An 18182-nucleotide genomic window follows, 5' to 3' on the forward strand; every position below is an offset into this window, starting at 1 on the left:
GTACAGGATGTCCGATATTCCTGATATTTCACGTTCATTTTCTACCGCTTATCCTCACAAGGGTAGCGGGGGTTGCTGGACACACAGGGCACATATAGTCAAACAACCATTCACACTCACATTCATACCTATGGACAATTTGGAGTCGCCAATTAACCTAGCATGTTTTTGGAATGTGGGAGGAAACCGGAGTACCCGGAGAAAACCCACACAGAGATGGCCGAGGGTGGAATTGAACTCAGGTCTCCTAGCTGTAAGGCCTGCGTGCTAACCACTCGAGTCCCGTGTGAAATACAGTTGACGGATGAAAATATTTTTCTCTTGCTGGGAATCACCAAATACAATAACTTCTGCCTGAGCTTGTTTCGTAAACAGAGTAGAGAGCTCATTGCGCCTACAGCCACGCCATAAAGAATATTGATATAATAACATTGTTACAGAAATGTAACGGGTGTACTCACTCATACAAATTGTATCGCCTCATTAATTCACTTGTGAGGTAATATGGACGCACAATTGTGAAAACTGTCAGTTAGGGTGCATCAAATTTGAATGGGAAATTTTAAATTCATAATCATAATCATCATCATCAGTAATACTGTCTACTCGATATTACTGTTGTTGATGTTATGCTTGCTCAGCTACTAGCTAACTGCCATTAGCAAACTGTAGCTAGCTAATGTTAGCTACAGTAGAGGCAATGAGCACTAAACAGTGACTAAAATAATAAATGGACAATTCTATATAAGATTATGTAGGACTACAGTACTACTCTTAATAAATATGAAGCATCAGTAATACTGTCTACTCTATATTACTATTGTTGATGTTATGCTTGCTCAGCTATTAGCCAACTGTCATTAGCAAACTGTAGCTAGCTAATGATAGCTACAGTAGAGGCAATGAGCACTAAACAGTGACTAAAATAATAAATGGACAAGTGTATATAAGATTATGTAGGACTACAGTACTACTCTTAATAAATATGAGGCATCAGCAATACCGTCTACTCTATATTATTACTATTGTTGATGTTATGTTTGCTCAGCTATTAGCTAACTCTCATTAGCAAACTGTAGCTAGCTAATGTTAGCTACAGTAGAGGCAATGAGCACTAAACAGTGACTAAAATAATAAATGGACAAGTGTATATAAGATTATGTAGGACTACAGTACTACTTTTAATAAATATGAGGCATCAGTAATACTGTCTACTCTATATTACTATTGTTGATGTTATGCTTGCTCAGCTATTAGCTAACTGTCATTAGCAAACTGTAGCTAGCTAATGTTAACTACAGTAGAGGCAATGAGCACTAAACAGTGACTAAAATAATACATGGACAAGTGTATATAAGATTATGTAGGACTACAGTACTACTCTTAATAAATATGAGGCATCAGTAATACCGTCTACTCTATATTACTGTTGTTCATGTTATGCTTGCTCAGCTATTTGCTAACTGCCATTAGCAAACTGTAGCTAGCTAATGTTAGCTACAGTAGAGGCAATGAGCACTAAAAACCTATAAATATGACTACAAATCATTCAAATTACAAAGACAAACCCGCAAATTTGCTAGTAATATGTAATAGGAGTATAAATACCAACAAAAACATAAAGATCACCTCAGATCTCCATGGCGACCATTGAACTGTTCACCACTTTATTCCACAAAAACAGATGTATGGCGGCACCCCTAAATAATCATGTATTGGAAAAATATTTTGTATGTGTTGTTTCGACATATATCGGAACACTTTTAGTACCCAGCCATATCAAAAATTCAATAATAGTGTTTTTTGATGCACCCTACTGTCAGTCAGTGTATACTGTACGTGAAAACAAAAAGTGGCGAGTGAGCGTGGGGATGTAGAGAGACAGAAAATGGGAGAACTAACAGGAACCATTACCAACCGCATATTCTCTGTCCGTCCAATGACATAGAAGCAAGGCTCGCCTAGTTTGGAGTTGGTCATACAAAGAGACAAACTGGACAGCTCCACTGAGAGAAAGAGAAACCGGAGAAAAAGAAAGGAAAGACAGGAAAAACAGCCATGTTTGGAGAAGAAAACGAGTCAAATCAAGATGGGGAAATTTAGTATAAACAGGAACGAAAGAGTTAAATAGTATAATAGAAAAAGATTTGAAATCTCATGCAGGAATTTCCCAAGAAAGTTTATTATGCTAGTACCAATAAGCATATTATGAAAGCCTTCATGTTCTTCTCACCGTAGTCAGGCACATATCCATTTCCTCTCTTGAGGACCAGATGAATGCGGTGACCTCCTCTGCGGATCTGCTCCACCGCCTGACTGTGGGTCATCCCTGCAGTGCTGTCACCATTTATCTCCACAAGCTGGTCACTCACCTGCAGAAGAAAGAAAAACGAAAAAAAGTCCGTTATCCAGACTCTATTCAACCATTTCTGGTTCACTCACCTGCATCTTTTGACTACGTGAAGCCGGCCCTCCTTCCATTAGTCCCAGGACGTAGAGGCCCATGTTGTATTCACTTCCCCCTCTGAGGCTGAACCCAAAACCAGACGGACCCCGATCCAAGTCGATGCTGTAATACCTGGAGTCACGCTGCAGAGTCGAATTGTGAGTGTGGACTGAAATCATGGAATCCGCTTCCTGTGCTGTACTCACTTTGGCACGTGACTTCTGACTCTTTTTGTTTCTGTGACCAAAGTCATACTCTGTGGGTTCCGCGAGTCCTGATGAATCTGTAGTTTTATCGGAAAAGTTAGATCTGGAATGAAAAAACTGTGAGTGTGCAAAGTGGGAGCTTACAGGTGCTAGGCCGGGGTACAATGGTGAGGCGTAGAGTGTTTCCTGCACGGCGTAGGATCTGAGCAAGCTCGCGATGAGGAAGCGTCACCACCGAGCGTCCTTCCACCGCCTCCAATCGATCTCCGGGTCGAATCTGACCGCTTTTAGATGCCGGGCTACCTCGGCGCACCGTCACAAAGCGATGGGGGAGAAGGGATGCAGCTGAAAAACATCAGTATACGTGATGTTATGAACCTTGGTGCATCGTAATTGGAGTCGACTTTTAAAGGCGATGGAGATTTATGTGCAGCGCAGTCGAGCTGTGGATTTGTTGTAGGTAGGTTTACATTATAAATGACTCCTCTTTCTTCACACCTCCCCCACTGTCTCCTTGAAAACACTCACATCCTCTCTTTCAGCCCATCTGTCAACTAATCTCTCCATCCGCTGACACAGCCGCCATGCAGTCATTTGCACTGCCTTGCTGCTCAGGTGCAAACTGGCACAGGATGCAAACTTTCCCCTGATATGTTTTGATAGCCCAAATCTGTCAGGGCGTGACTTTTCTCTTTCACCACATTGGTTATTTTAGTTCTCAGCTCTTGTGAGATGCCCCCCCCCGCCCCCATTAGTGAGCTACTGCAGTATGTGTTGGCAACACAAAGCGTGTGCATGGGTACAAAAAGGGAAATACCTTATGACAGGGGTCTCAAATACGCGGCCCGCAGGACACTAGTTTGAGGCCCCCGCCTTGATATGAAAGTTTAATGTTAGTGCGACCCGCGCAAGTTTGATATGGATGCTGTATGGTATCATGTACCCAGAAAAAATTATTACGTTTGATTAATGTTCATGTTAAAGGTTAAATAACTGTTAATAGTTATCCTCCCTATCCGTGTGGAAGTGGTAAGTTTTTGGTTATTTAAGTTGAAAGGAAATAACTTGAAGGCTAGCGTTTAGGTCGCTAGCTCTCTAGTCTGCGAGTTAGCATGTGTCTCAAGACCCTGCAGTTGCGCAATATGTTGTAAATAAAAAGAGGATAAATGTGACTATAGTCGTGTTTTGTCATGTCTACAGGGCTCTAATAATGCTTTGTTCATTTTAATCTGAAAAAAATAATTTGTCTACCCACCAACTATATGTGCTTTCTTAAGTTTTTATTATTTGCCGTTTAATTATTATTATTATATTTATTTATTTATTACTGATTGATTGATTTTCTTTATTCTTGATTTGTTTATTTATTTTTCATCTTATTTTGTGCAGAAAAATAAAAAGTAAGATATTTGAGAACAGTGGAATGTTTTATCAGAGCTTTTCTTGTAGAAAATTGGAACCAAAGCAAAGTTTTTTTAAATTTTTTTGTTTTTAATAAATGCGTTTTTTTTTTGGAAAACCTGATGCAGCCCAGTCTCACCCAGATCTGAGCTCCAGTGGCCCCCAAGTAAATTGAGTTTGAGACCCCTGGTTTGAGTTCCAGAACCCAAACTGTGGGTCAAGGAGGGTCTGACAACATATAGTCAGAATGCCTCAACCTCTTGCACACGTTTGTGCTCCTTCCTCACCAGAGAAGTGACTTCCATGTCCCAGGAACCAGATTAGACTACCAAAGACCAGGTCGTCCATGCACTGGACCCTTATGCTTTCCCCCTCAGGTTTTGCGTCTACATGGGGAGATCTATTGTGGCTTTTTTTGGGCTGGGCTCGACTGATCCCGACGGGTGAAGATGCATCCTGGGCCTGGCTCCACGTCAGGGTGAAGTGCGGTCTCTGCTCTTGTCTTCTGAATCACTCTTGTTCTGGCCTGTCCGTCACCCAGGACCAGGGGCAAGATAACATAGCTTTTAGGATCACTTAATGCGACTTTTAAGTATCATCCTCTTACAAACGATTTGAGCTACCTTTTTTTTTTCTAATCCATCCATTCATCTAATTAAATCCATAATAATTTTACTCCTTTTTTGAACATTGAATTCTAATATGTGATGTAGTACTGTGTAACTTGCATGCTTGATTCATCAATTAAATCACTAACATGTTCAGTGAAAAGACTGTTCGGTATAAAATGTGCCCCATTCTCTATAATACAATCTCCTGCTGGGAACAGCTGGCCACTCTCAAGTCTTTCCGGTGTCCCCGTTTAACCTATACAGCAGCATCAAGTATTTATTTCGATGAGACACAAATCGTGCCGTCACCCACTGTGCTTCCGGGATAAAAATAGCCACTTTTAATGCTTCTTTGCAGATCTAATCGGTGTGTCTAAAGTCTAGACATATAGGTAAAACTGATTTTTTTCAGAAAGTGACATTTTCAACATGAATTAAGTTGTAATATCATGAAATAAATATTCAATATGATTTCAGAGTCCATGAGACACATCTTCATTGGGCCTCATGTGGGTGGCGCGGGCAGATATGTCAATCAGGTTAAATCGGAGCCAAGACAGCTTTGCAAATAGTCTTCTTATCATGTATAATACAACAGTGGAACATCAACCTCTGCCAAATACACAAGCGCATATGCAAAAGCCCGGCTCACGCGCACACATCGTGACTCACACAACACACTGAGACAGATGTGCTCAGCCGGACGCACTCGCACTCGTGCACGTACGCAGACACACTACGTAGACGCAATCCAAATAGGTTGCTTCATATCAAATTGTCTTTCCCACTGGCGGTCCATGTTGTCCTGTCCAGAGTAATCCCACTGCATTATGCCCAGCAGCCAGCACCAGTAACAGTGTTGTGCCGCATGATCACTGGTAGAACTACTGTAGAACCACTTCGGGCCATCATGAAAAAACCTGCTCTCCAACCTAGATGCATCTTGCAGCTAACCGCGCATCTAAGATGAGAGAGTGCCGCTAATCTTTAGTAAACAGCATCTGTCATATCTGTTAAAGCTCTTCCTTTTAACGGGTCCAATGCTAGTAACATGGAACTGAATATACATCCATTCATTTTCTATGCAGCTTATCCTCACCAGGTATGCTGGAGCCTATCCCAAAAGGCGAGGTACACCCTGGACTGGTGGTGAGCCAATCACAGGGCACATATAGACAAACAACCATTCACACTCACATTCATACCTATGGACAATTTGGAGTCCTAGCAGGTTTTTGGAAAGTGAGAGGAACCCCACGAACACACGGGGAGAACATGCAAACTCCACACAGAGATACCCGATGGGGGAATCGAACCAGAGTCTCCTAGCTGTGTGGCCTGCACACTAACCACCGTGCAGCCCCGGAGACTTATTGTATTGTAAATGCAATGACAATAAAGAATGACAATAAAGAAATAAAGAAATCTAATTTATCTATCTATCTATCTATCCATCCATCCATCCATCCATCCATCCATCCTAAATTGTTGGACTTGCATAAAAATACACATTTAGTTGTATTTAATGTTAAAAAAAATACATAGCTCTCACGGAAATACATTTTAAAATATGTGGCTTTCATGGCTCCCTTAGCAATAGACAAACAACCATTCACACTCACATTCATACCTATGGACAATTTGGAGTCGCCAATTAACCTAGCATGTTTTTTTGGAATGTGGGAGGAAACACGTGAAACATATTTTAAAATCATCTTTAGAATAAACATCATCATTTAGATGGCTAGTTATTCAGAGACCTGTAAGCATGTCCAACTTCCGCATTGGCCACGGTCAACACGACCGAGCGAGCAAACTTCTGAGTAAGAATTAAAAGCTTCCAGCTGCTGCATAAAAACCGAACAGAAAAAGACAAAACGCTGCAGCAAAGCGGCGAGCTCACCCGTCGGCGTGAAAACATAAATGGAGAAGGAAATGAAGCAAATAATTACGTTTAGACTCCTTCACAGTTCTCAGAGCAGATTGCAGTCTCTCCAGCATGGCTCTCTTAATAGCATGGGTAAAAAATGAAAAAAAAAAAAAAAAGTAAAAATGACCTCCTCGATTCCAAGTCAAGTCGCTCTCCAAGGTGCTGATGTTCACATGTAATGGTTAACAGGAGCTAAAACGCAGGCTGTCCCAACTGTGTGCTTTCCCCCTCTGTATGAGAGTAGCATTTCAGCCAGCAATGGAGAGAGCGGGAGGTGGATGGGTGGGAGGCGGAGGGATGCAGAGTTTTAATCTTTGGAAAAAACACACCGGACATTTTTACTGCAGCGTAAAGGGGTGGCGAGGGAGAGATAGAGGGAGAGAGAGGTAGGGCCAGTGAGGGAGAATGATGGAACAGCAGAGGAGATAAAAGAGATGGGAAGGGGCCGGGGGGGAGGGTGGTGTGATGATACAGGAGAGACGGGGATCTGAAGTGATAGACAGGACTTTGTCAGGTGACAAATGAGAGTGACGACACAATGAAGATGGAAGTTCAGGAGACAGAGTGCACCTGCGGTATCAATCTGGCCATGAAAACATTTTATAAATGTGTGTTTGCTCGGGCCATAAAGCAAATTGAACTGCATCAAAGTGGAACAAAGGGCAGCCAATTCAAGACAAAGGATGCCGACATGGAGCCGTTCATCACAAGGATGAGCTTTGCACTAAACTACTCAAGGCAGCATGTGTCCATTTCCAGACAGGACATAAACCGTCCTATCAGATGGGCATGCCTGTTAACGTTGGTGTTGGACAACCATAAGAAGGTCATTTTATATGAGGCCGTTAATAGGCGCATGGATGCATAAATCTGAAAACGTCACACTTTACAAGTTAGATTCCAAATATTGATAAACTGTACCATGCACACTTAAATGCAACATTATGCAGGATAATCTATAGCTGAAATGGGGGCCAAACATAAACAAGAAATAGGATACATGGGCGAGAGGCGGGGTACACCCTGGACTGGTGGCCAGCCAATCACAGGGCACATATAGACAAACAACCATTCACACTCACATTCATACCTATGGACAATTTGGAGTCGCTAATTAACCTAGCATGTTTTTGGAATGTGGGATGAAACCGGAGAACATTCAAACTCCACACAGAGATGCCCAAGGGTGGAATCGAACTCGGGTCCCCTAGCTGTGTGGCCTGCACGCTAACCACTATTCACCGTGCAGCCCACTTTGTTATTTCATTCATTCATTTTCTACCGCTTCTCCTCACAAGGGTCGCAGGGGGTTGCTGGAGCCTATCCCAGCTGTCTTCGGGCGTGAGGCGGGGTACACCCTGGACTGGTCAACCAATCACAGGGCACATATAGACAAACAACCATTCACACTCACATTCATACCTATGGACAATTTGGAGTTGCCAATTAACCTAGCATGCACAGGGAGAACATGCAAACTCCACACAGAGATGGCCAAGGGTGGAATCGAACTCGGGTCTTGTAGGTGTGTTGCCTGCGCGCTAACCACTCAGCCCATATCATACTAATTGATAAAAATATCTAAAAATATCTAAAAAAAAATATAAAAATATCGAAAAAAAATATCTAAAAATATCAAAATATTTCTAACCTTTTGTGTTCTCCAGATCTTGAGAGGCGATGACAAATCCAAAACCCTCCCCTGGCTTTCTCCTCAACTCCACATCAAACCCTCTCAGTGGTCGGACACCCTCATCTTCTCGCATTTCCAGACCTGAATCCGGTTCTGTGCCTCTTCCGGCTATGTCCTCCAAACCTGTTTCGATCCAGTCTTTGGGCTCCATGGTCAGAGTGACTGGAATTGACTCCAAGAAACTGGTGCTCTGGATCAGCGAGGAACATGTCTGGGGTATAGGTAAGGCATCGGTGTGGATGACGTGGTTGTCCAAGCTACCAGGTGGTGGTGGAGGAGGAGAGTGGAGCAGAGGGGAGCAAAGTCTCCGCATGGAGCCTGGGGAAATAGTTGAATAGATACCTAATCATAACAATGAGAAAGATGTGAGAAGTCATTTAAAACCCCAGAATTTTTAATTTTTAATTTAAGTTTTTACCTCCCCTGTAGACCAATAGGATGACTTCTCCTTGTTTGGTATGCTCCTGAAGAACTGTTTGTACCTGTGAAAACGGGACAATAAGACATTTAACGGAGGAGCTAAGGATTGTGTAGTAATTATATTATATTATTATTAGTTATTAGTTTATTTTGAGTTATTTACATGTAAGAGTGATTTGTGTTACCTGAGCAAGGCTAAGACTCTGAACATCAGCTCCATTGATTTTGACAATAGCATCCCCTGGCTGTAAAGTATTGCACTGCTTCCTATCCCAGATTCTTCTCACGATGGTCATCCTGCCCCCCGGACCACCGGCCATCATGCTGAAGCCCAAGCCCCTGTCTCTTTCACTCTGCGCCAAAGCCACCGGCACCAACTCCCCGCCGCGGAATCCTCCCAGTCCACTACCAACACTCATTGCACCAGGAGAGGACATCTTACTGGGACTTGCGGTAGGGCTGGTGTTGCTATGGAAACCATTAAAGCTGCGATGGCGGGGGGTGTCGGGTGTCGGTGGAGGTCTGAGGTGAGAGGACTGCGGCCTGAAGAGGTGGGCGTGAGCACTGCGGGGACCACCCGGGGAGGATGAGGGCCTCTTGGGTGACTGAGGCAGGGGCAGGCGGGATACAGGTAGGGTACAGGTAGATAGGTCGCTCTCCGATGACTTGGATGTACCGTAACGTAAAGGATGGGGCGGCGTTGACAGGGAGTTATTGTTGTGATTGCGGATCACAGATGCCCTGATGACAAAGACAGAAAAAGAAGTTTTTACTTTGAGCTATTCTTCAGAATATTTGAGTTACCTTCTAAAAATCATTGTCACTATGCTACTTAGTCAATGAAACATGTATTCCGTTAGAAATTACATCACAGGAAAATATATTACTGTAAATATTTGGGATTATTTGAGAGACAACATTTAGGTATTTCATAAATAAATTTGTTATATAATAAATTTGAATATAAATACATTTAAATATAATAAATTTGTATGGTACAAGGTGCATTATTTAAAAAAAATAAAAATAAATAAAAAACCTTAAACTACCAGTAGCTCCTAAACACTTCAATTAGCTCTAATTATTCATTTATTATCAACTCCTATACCCGCTAAATTAGAACGTGTTGAGCGCAGAAGTCAGGAAGTAGTTTAGGAGTGCGACCAATCACAGCAAGGTGGGCATGCCCATAGGCGGGCCATTGGTGGAATGAATTAAAACAGATTGTTTTGGCAAGAAGCACAAATCCAAAGAAATACAGTTGAAATAAGTACAGATTCTGGAAGATCTAGAAAGTTTAAGTGCGGGTTATTGTGTGTAGCTGCTCTATCGGAGTCCACAACTCAATACAAAGGGTCGTAAAATGAGCCTAATAGGTCCCCTTTAATAAATAATTATTACATTGTTAGATACACAGTTTAGTTGTATTGTTTTAATACATTGTTTAAAAATATCATTATAAATCTAATCATTATAAATCATTATAAATCTATAAAAAAAAACGTTCTCTTACTGTATGTAATACTTTTTTTTGCTGATATGTTCACATGGTTTTAATCGTTTTAATCATCTCAGTATGAGCTGTATGTCTATAATTTCAACATAAATTTAGATGTTTTTCCCCATAAGCACTACATGAGATTAATAAACATATAAAAACACTCATACTGATATGTTGTTAAGTGCTTTTTTAGTTTTACCTGTGTGAACCAATCGCAGAGACCACTTCACTGTCACTCTGGCTTGCCAGTGTTGGGTCAAGTGACTGGAGTCGGGCAAAACTTCTCATGGAACGAGGTGGGCGTGTAAGGGGCGGAGAGGCAGTATGACTTAAACTGGAGCGTCTGAATGAGGACCGCCTGCTGGCTAATGAAGTGGCGTTTCCATTCGCGTCAAGGATCACGCCGGGCTCCATGTAATCACCGTGGAATCCGTTAAAGTGATGGCTCTGGGGTGTTGAGCGGCGAGGTATTTGGTGAAGAGACTGGGGCTGGAAGGTGGTAGGTAATAGGGTGGGGTCCTCACTGTCCGGTAACTGTGTCTGTGGGGGCTGCTTGAGACACCCGTCGTGGTTGTATAGCAAGGGGTACCCTCTTCTGACTGCAATGTGTACACTGTGGCCCACTGGTACTGACTTGAGCATCTCTACTACCTCCTTGTGGGACACTCCCAACACACAAATGTCATTGATGTACACCAGGATGTCCGCTGTTTAAAGTACAGAAGTACATACATTATTAGTACTGTGTTGATTTTGGCAATATTCATTCATTCATTCATTTTCTACCGCTTATCCTCACGAGGGTGCTGGAGCCTATCCCAGCTGTCTTCACACCCTGGACTGGTGGCCAGCCAATCACAGGGCACATATATACAAACAACCATTCACACTCACATTCATACCTATGGACAATTTGGAGTCGCCAATTAACCTAGCATGTTTTTGGAATGTGGGAGGAAACCGGAGTACCCGGAGAAAACCCACACATGCAAGGGGAGATGGCCGAGGGTGGAATTGAACTAGGGTCTCCTAGCTGTGAGGCCTGTTTGCTAAACACTCCTCCACCGTGCAGCCCAAATTAATAATAATTAATAATAAAAAGCAATGGATTACCATATGTGTCAATCATACAACATTTGAAATAGTCTGTTCCAGTGTCAAACTGGGTAATAATAATACATCTTCATTCACTGTCGCCAGCCAATCACAGGGCACATATAGACAAACAACCATTCACACTCACATTCATACCTATGGATAATTTGGCGTCAGTTTGATTTCTTTCATGCTCAACGCCTTTTGTATTCTGTGCAGGTGTGGATTAATCCTAATGGCTAATCCCTGAAAACCAACCTGTTAACCGATATGAAGTACGGTGATAGCGGTGATAGTAGCCTGCTTGTGTGTTTACATCCGTGAGCTGCACGTGTAGCTGCTGTATACGCATGTAATATGATAGGGAGATTACAGTGTGCAAGACCGAGGGATTAACGACTGATTATGATATACGGTTGATGGAGGGAATCGGGAATTTTCAGTATAATCCCGGCGAGTTTAGACTGAGAAGGAACGCTGTTATGTCACGTACTGTATGTTGGTCTTATTGACTGGGCAATATATTTATACGGTCAGATAAGTATCATTTAACAATATGTTTATTATTGTTGGTTTTATTCATTCATTCATTTTTTACCGCTTTTCCTCACGAGGGTGGTGCTGGAGCCTCTCCCAGCTGTCTGGGCTGGTGGCCAGCCAATCACAGGGCACATAGAGATAAACAACCATTCACACTCACATTCATACCTATGGACAATTTGGAGTCGCCAATTAACCTAGCATGTTTTTGGAATGTGGGAGGAAACCGGAGTACCCGGAGAAAACCCACGCATGCACGGGGAGAACATGCAAACTCCACACTGAGATGGCACTGAAAGCATCACCTGTGATGCAGTGCAGTAATCTACACAACTGTACCAAATAAAATGACTGCTGTGTGTACTGTCACCTGTCTTGAGTGCCGAAGGTCCGCTTGACGTGACGCTGTAGACCTGCAGGAACTCTCTTGGCTTGCTGCCTCCAACAATATTGAAGCCAAAGCCTCTGGAGCCCTTGATCAAATGCGTGTCCACAAGAAAACCTCGAAGATCCTCTGGGTGCTCTGTGAACCCTGGAAAAATATCCAACAACAGGAAAAAAAGGAACATGAGATAGTGTGGTTGTGTCCCTCCGTGGGAAGTCATAAAAGTGTCCAGTAAAAGTGGTAGGATTGAAAGGATTACTGCCGGGCCAGCACTGGAGTTAAAGAGCAGGGAAACGGTTTCAGTTGTGTGTGTTTGGACAACTTAATGGTGGGCTGACAGGTTTTAGGAGTGAGAGAGGAGAGAAAGTCAAAACATGGCAGATGGTCCTTCCCAAAAAAATACTTTACCACTATATTAAGTTAACATGCACACAAACTGAACCACGACATTAAAAGCTAAATGAATATTAAACTTTATTTTAAGTACACATTCAGTATTGTACAGTAGTTTTCTAACGAAGAGAACTTTAGCACCGCCTGCTGGCTGCAAGGAGGTAACGCAACTGCCTAACAGGAATGATGCCAGTCACTTTACAACAAACCAGAGCATGCACTTGTTCTTTTTGCAGCAAATCATGTGATCAGCTCATGAAATAACATTGACAGTCACATGACACGCATGTGTCGACCCCCCCCCCAACCGCCCCCGCCAGCCTGGGCTCACAAGCTTGGCATTGTGCCAGCCGTGCCTAGCTTTAAGGCCTTAATCACTTACTTGTCTCGTTTCAGCCAAAAGCTCATTCCATCTCATTTGACTTCAACCAGCTGGCTGTGGCTGTTATTTCCGTACTTGACAAATATGTAACATCATTTGGGGGCTTGTTCAGCCGTTACATGTGCCACCAATGTCCCGACAATAACATCTAGAAGGAAGATGAGCAAATAAAAAAAATAAAAAAAATGAAAGAAACAAAGAGGCTCACATTCGTTTTTGTAGATCGACTCCCTGCTTGGAGCCCGAGGACCCTGCCAGCTGGTCCTCTTGTGGCTTTTGGAGACAAAAAAGAAGTTGAAAAAAGAAGTGTAAGATTGTGACTTGAGCATTGCAAAGTGCAGTGAATGAAGATGTATTATTATTATACAGTTTGACACTGGAACAGACTATTTCAAATGTTGCATGATTGACTCATATGGTAATCCATTGCTTTTTTTTAATTGTTATTAATTTGGGCTACACGGTGGACAAGTGGTTGGCAAACAGGCCTCACAGCTAGGAGACCCTTGTTCAATTCCACCCTCGGCCATCTCCCCGTGCATGTGTGGGTTTTCTCCGGGTACTCCGGTTTCCTCCCACATTCCAAAAACATGCTAGGTTAATTGGTGACTCCAATCCATAGGTATGAGTGTGAATGGTTGTTTGTCTATATGTGCCCTGTGATTGGCTGGCCACCAGTCCAGGGTGTACCCCGCCTCTCGCCCAAAGACAGCTGGGATAGGCTCCAGCACCCAACACATATAAATATACATACTGTTAATACTTGAATGCAGCTAATACATGCAAGACAGTTGGGATAGGCTCCAGCACCCTCCGCGACCCTCGTGAGGAAAAGTGTTAGAGAATGAATGAATGAATGAATGTCAAACATGGGCTGCACGGTGGATGAGCGGTTAGCGCACAGGCCTCACAGCTAGGAGACCCGAGTTCAATTCCTGGCAATTCATGTCTGTGTGGAGTTTACATGTTCTCTCCGGGTACTCCGGTTTCCTCCCACATTCCAAAAACATGCTAGGTTAATTGGCGACTCTAAATTGTCCATAGGTATGAATGTGAGTGTGAATGGTTGTTTGTCTATATGTGCCCTGTGATTGGCTGGCCACCAGTCCTTCGTGCCTCTCGCCCGAAGACAGCTGGGATAGGCTCCAGCACGCCCCCGCGACCCTTGTGAGGATAAGCGGTAGAAAATGAATGAATTAATGAATGCTGCATTTCCGGATGCATGCGGTTTGCATGTAGACCCGAGTTCGATTCCACCTCTCCCTGTACGTGGGTTTTCCTCTAGTACGCATGTTAGGTTAATTGGCCACTCCAAATTGTCTATATGTGCCCTGTGATTGGCTGGCCACCAGTCCAGGTTGTACCCCGCCTCTCGCCTGAAGACAGCTGGGATAGGCTCCAGCACCCCCTCATCAGGATAAGCAGTGCTACATTTCCAAGTCAAATCCAAGTACTCACTCTTTGTAGTGACACTCTCCAGGATCGCTGAACGCCTGCTCCCAGTGATCCGGCAACACCCCTCTCCCTCTGGCTCCACCCATATTGCAGATGATTCCATTTTCCAGGACGCTCGACGCCCGCCGCCAACTGGGCGAGCGATGTCCTCCTGTAAGGAAGATGTGTTGAAAATGAGGAAAAAAAGGTGACATGTCGTTTAAACAGATGCAGCCCATGCTGAAAAGGACAGTAATAACCTGATGCTAGCATGTCTGCGGTGGGTTAAAAGAGCTGAGGTCAGCATTTCTGTTGCTTTTGCCCCCCCCCCCATCCCCCCTCCCTCTCAGGAGACAAGGTGTGTGACTGTGCATGTGTAGCACACACTGAATAGCATGGATTTTTTTTTGTTTGGCCTAATTATCCTTGAAGATGTCCTTTAATCGTGAGCTCCAAGGTGGATGGGAGAGATGTTGGATGCAGGTCAACACTAACCCACCCACCATCTTACACAGTATAATTCAAGAAGATGACTCAGCAGAAGCCGAGGGGGTGACTTTTTAGAACTCTATCACACATGAAGACAGCTTTTAGGACATTAAGGCTCCAGCATACCCGCCACCCAAGTAAGGATAAGCGGCATAAAAAAAAGAATAGATTACCAAAATAGTTGACGATTAATTGGGTTAATTGATTAACCATTGATAATTTGATAAATTGTTGCAGCTCTAGTTTAGAAGAACATACTAATGATTAATTCATTTCATTCTTGTTCTCAATCAGAAATCACTCCACACTCTTTATTGCTCTCTGGTTCTACCATATCTTACTTATTGTGTGGAAATATGGGCTAATAACTATAAAAGCAATCTTCACTTGCTAAATGTACTGCAAAAAAGGTCAGTAAGGGTAATTCATAATGCCGCCTACAGAGAACATACTAACTCCTTATTTCAAAAAAAATAAATAAATAAATTTAAAAAAAAAATTATATATATATATATATATATATATATATATATATATTTATTTATAAAATATATATAAATATAATGTTTGCAAAATACAAGGATGAGGTGCATTATTGAAAAAAAAAACTTTTTATTAAAACTTTGTATTATGGAAAGCAGGAAGTGAACAAATGTAAATGTACTGATCGTAAAAGTACCAGATGGAGGGGTAGGATTTAATAAGCTTTTCTTCTTCCTACTCCTTTTGGACATGTGGAACTGGGAACTGATTATGTGATGCATTCAATTGTAATCTGATGCATGTTCAAATGAAATAAAACCATTACCATTACCATTACCATTACCATTACCATTACCATTACCATTACCATATCATTGAGAGCAGACAGGATGCTACTCACCTGAGAAGCCCAGGTCGTCCTCGCCATTCTCCACTTCCACCGCAGCCTTCTCCAGGTTGTTGAGGGACTTGCTGCGCGTGCGGAAGTTTCTGAGCAGGTTGCGGTGTTCCTGGTAGGTGATGGGGGGGCTCTCCGGGCTGATGTGAACGGGTCGAGGCGTGCCGTAGTAATTCCCTGAGACGGAGAAAGATGAGATGTGATTGGGCGTCATGTGCGTGCATTGAAAATAATGTTCTCCAATGACAGGAAACTGAATTAGCAGATATTCACTATATATATATATATATACAGTGTTTCAGCTCAGAAAGAAAAACTCCTTGTAGTAATACGTCTGGTAATGCAACATGTGAGGCAGGTAAGGAGGACTCCCATTAAACTCTCATAAATTATGGACGCTAATGCATGCAGCCATTTTAATCAGACATAGCATTCTGACCCTAACTAGAAATGGGACCTGTGTATTGATAGATTCCTTTTAAGCTAAATGTTTTTCTTATATGTAATGTATAGTATAATCTCGGTTGTAACTGGAAAAAAATAATAATGTAGCATTTTTTTGCTTTCTCATGGTGCAGTATATGCTAAATACTGTGTAAAGCTAGTGCAGATTAGCCTAGCTCAGCATTATTTTGTTAAAGTCGATCATATATTCTTATATATATTTGTTCCTCGTTACCATGCGGTTCAAATTTCACAGCTTCACGCTATTACGGTTGTTCAAAAATAGCTGAATTAATAAGTCATGCTGTTTTGTGAGAAATAGGGCCTATTATTAGTCAAAACATGCATAATTAAGCTAATGTAACATTTGCTAAATTAAGCATTTTCAAGCCTAAAAATGGCTAAATTAACAAAAATACAAATTGAAGGCAAAATAATTCCAAATAAAGACCAATATAAACACGGACTATTATTGAAACTGAAGTCTTAACGTCACATTTCCTGTCCGCCCCTCACTCTGCTCCCAAGGGGAACACATTTATAGCAACACACATAATCACAAGTGTTATTTATGACTTATTTACACTTATTATGTCTACTATATTCAGTAATATGAGTGTAAAAGTGACTAAAGGGGGTTAATTCATGTCTAGAAGGCTCTAATAATGTTAAAAATTGCATTTAGAAAGCCGTGAACAGGTTTTGTATGAACTACCTAAGAAAGTAGGTCGGGTCAGGAACACATTAACCACACAAAAACAAGGTACCAATGTACATATACAGTATAATTATCTGTATTTTCTGGCATTAAAGAGTCTTTTGGTCAGTATTTTGGTTAGTTTTTAAATTTAGCATTTATTTTCAAGCATAAAAATGGCTAAAATAAGTCACTACATTAACTAAAATACAAATATAAGGCAAATAAAGCACTCTTAATTGTGAATGTAGCACTGTATTCTACATTGTGTCAGTAATTGTTCAGTAACACGGGTTATACCATTTTACCATTTTATATATCTATACCCTTTTATTTGATTATTTGTATTTAAAAAATATATACAAATGTAAAACAATTAATAAAATGGTACATTCTGTCACGTTGTTGTAGAATGATTTGTTTTTTCTCATTCATTCATTTTCTGTACCGCTTGTCCTCACTATGGTCACAGGTAAGCTGGACTTCGACTTTGGGGGGACAGGCGGGGAACACCCAGGTCACCAGTCAATCACGGAGCAAAATAAACAAACTACCATGTATGCTGACATTCACACTTATGCACAATTTAGACTTTCCAATTAACAAAATATTCATATTTTTGGAAGAAGCTGGATTTCTCGGAGAAAACCTGCATGCAAACGCCACACAGAAATGTTCCAGCTGGGATATAAACCTGACTCTATAAATGAAAATAAACTATACAATCTCTTCCATTTCCATGTTTACTTCAACTTACTGCTGCAAGTTTAGAGCACGAGTGAATTTACAATGAGTGAGGAATCATTTTGTGTGCAACTGTACATAAGATTAGACTACCTATTAAAAACATGCTGTGTTCAACAAGATAAGTTGTACCTTTAAACTTCCCACTCTCCAACAGTGCTCCTGACTCCTCCAGAGAAAAAAACTCCTCAATGGAGACAAAGTTATAATCTGTTCCAGATATTTCTCCGACTCTGGGCTGTCTGGTTGTACCTGGGAAAAGGAAAAACCACTTGGTAATATGGAGTCGTACATCAAAGCAACAAGGCTAGAGACGCTGTAAGCTCTTAAGTGGATGATATGTCAATTAATCAAGGCTGTTTGCTTTTATCGGGGGGTCATAAATCACCATTAGTTTCAGAGCTCTGTGTTTAAACAAAAAAAGCAATTCAGCAAGCTATAAATAGTCAGGATGACAATATTTGTTACCCACGAAGGCTAACGCTCACAGC

General features: G+C 41.9%; 1 protein-coding gene across 5 annotated transcripts in view; it reads right to left on the minus strand.

Annotated features, from left to right (window-relative positions):
• magixb (MAGI family member, X-linked b) overlaps window positions 1-18182 on the minus strand; it is a 46051-nt gene that overhangs the window by 1833 nt on the left and 26036 nt on the right. For 4 of the 5 annotated variants that reach the window (XM_058051630.2, XM_058051631.2, XM_058051628.2 and 1 more), the window contains 13 exons: window positions 17824-17943; window positions 15810-15983; window positions 14462-14609; window positions 13212-13276; window positions 12214-12375; window positions 10408-10915; window positions 8893-9448; window positions 8706-8769; window positions 8246-8629; window positions 2797-2997; window positions 2653-2729; window positions 2443-2589; window positions 2234-2372 (listed from right to left, as the gene is read on the minus strand). In XM_058051630.2, coding sequence (XP_057907613.2) covers window positions 2234-2372; window positions 2443-2589; window positions 2653-2729; window positions 2797-2997; window positions 8246-8629; window positions 8706-8769; window positions 8893-9448; window positions 10408-10915; window positions 12214-12375; window positions 13212-13276; window positions 14462-14609; window positions 15810-15983; window positions 17824-17943 — 2745 coding nt within the window. Of the gene's footprint in view, window positions 1-1902; window positions 2007-2233; window positions 2373-2442; window positions 2590-2652; window positions 2730-2796; window positions 2998-8245; window positions 8630-8705; window positions 8770-8892; window positions 9449-10407; window positions 10916-12213; window positions 12376-13211; window positions 13277-14461; window positions 14610-15809; window positions 15984-17823; window positions 17944-18182 lie in introns of all 5 variants that reach the window. The other variant, XM_058051632.2, reaches the window with a different exon arrangement.

This window comes from Doryrhamphus excisus, linkage group LG15 (assembly GCF_037039965.1).
Source record: "Doryrhamphus excisus strain RoL-2023G ecotype Guam linkage group LG15, RoL_Dexc_Guam_v1.1, whole genome shotgun sequence".
Classification (NCBI taxonomy): domain Eukaryota; kingdom Metazoa; phylum Chordata; class Actinopteri; order Syngnathiformes; family Syngnathidae; genus Doryrhamphus; species Doryrhamphus excisus.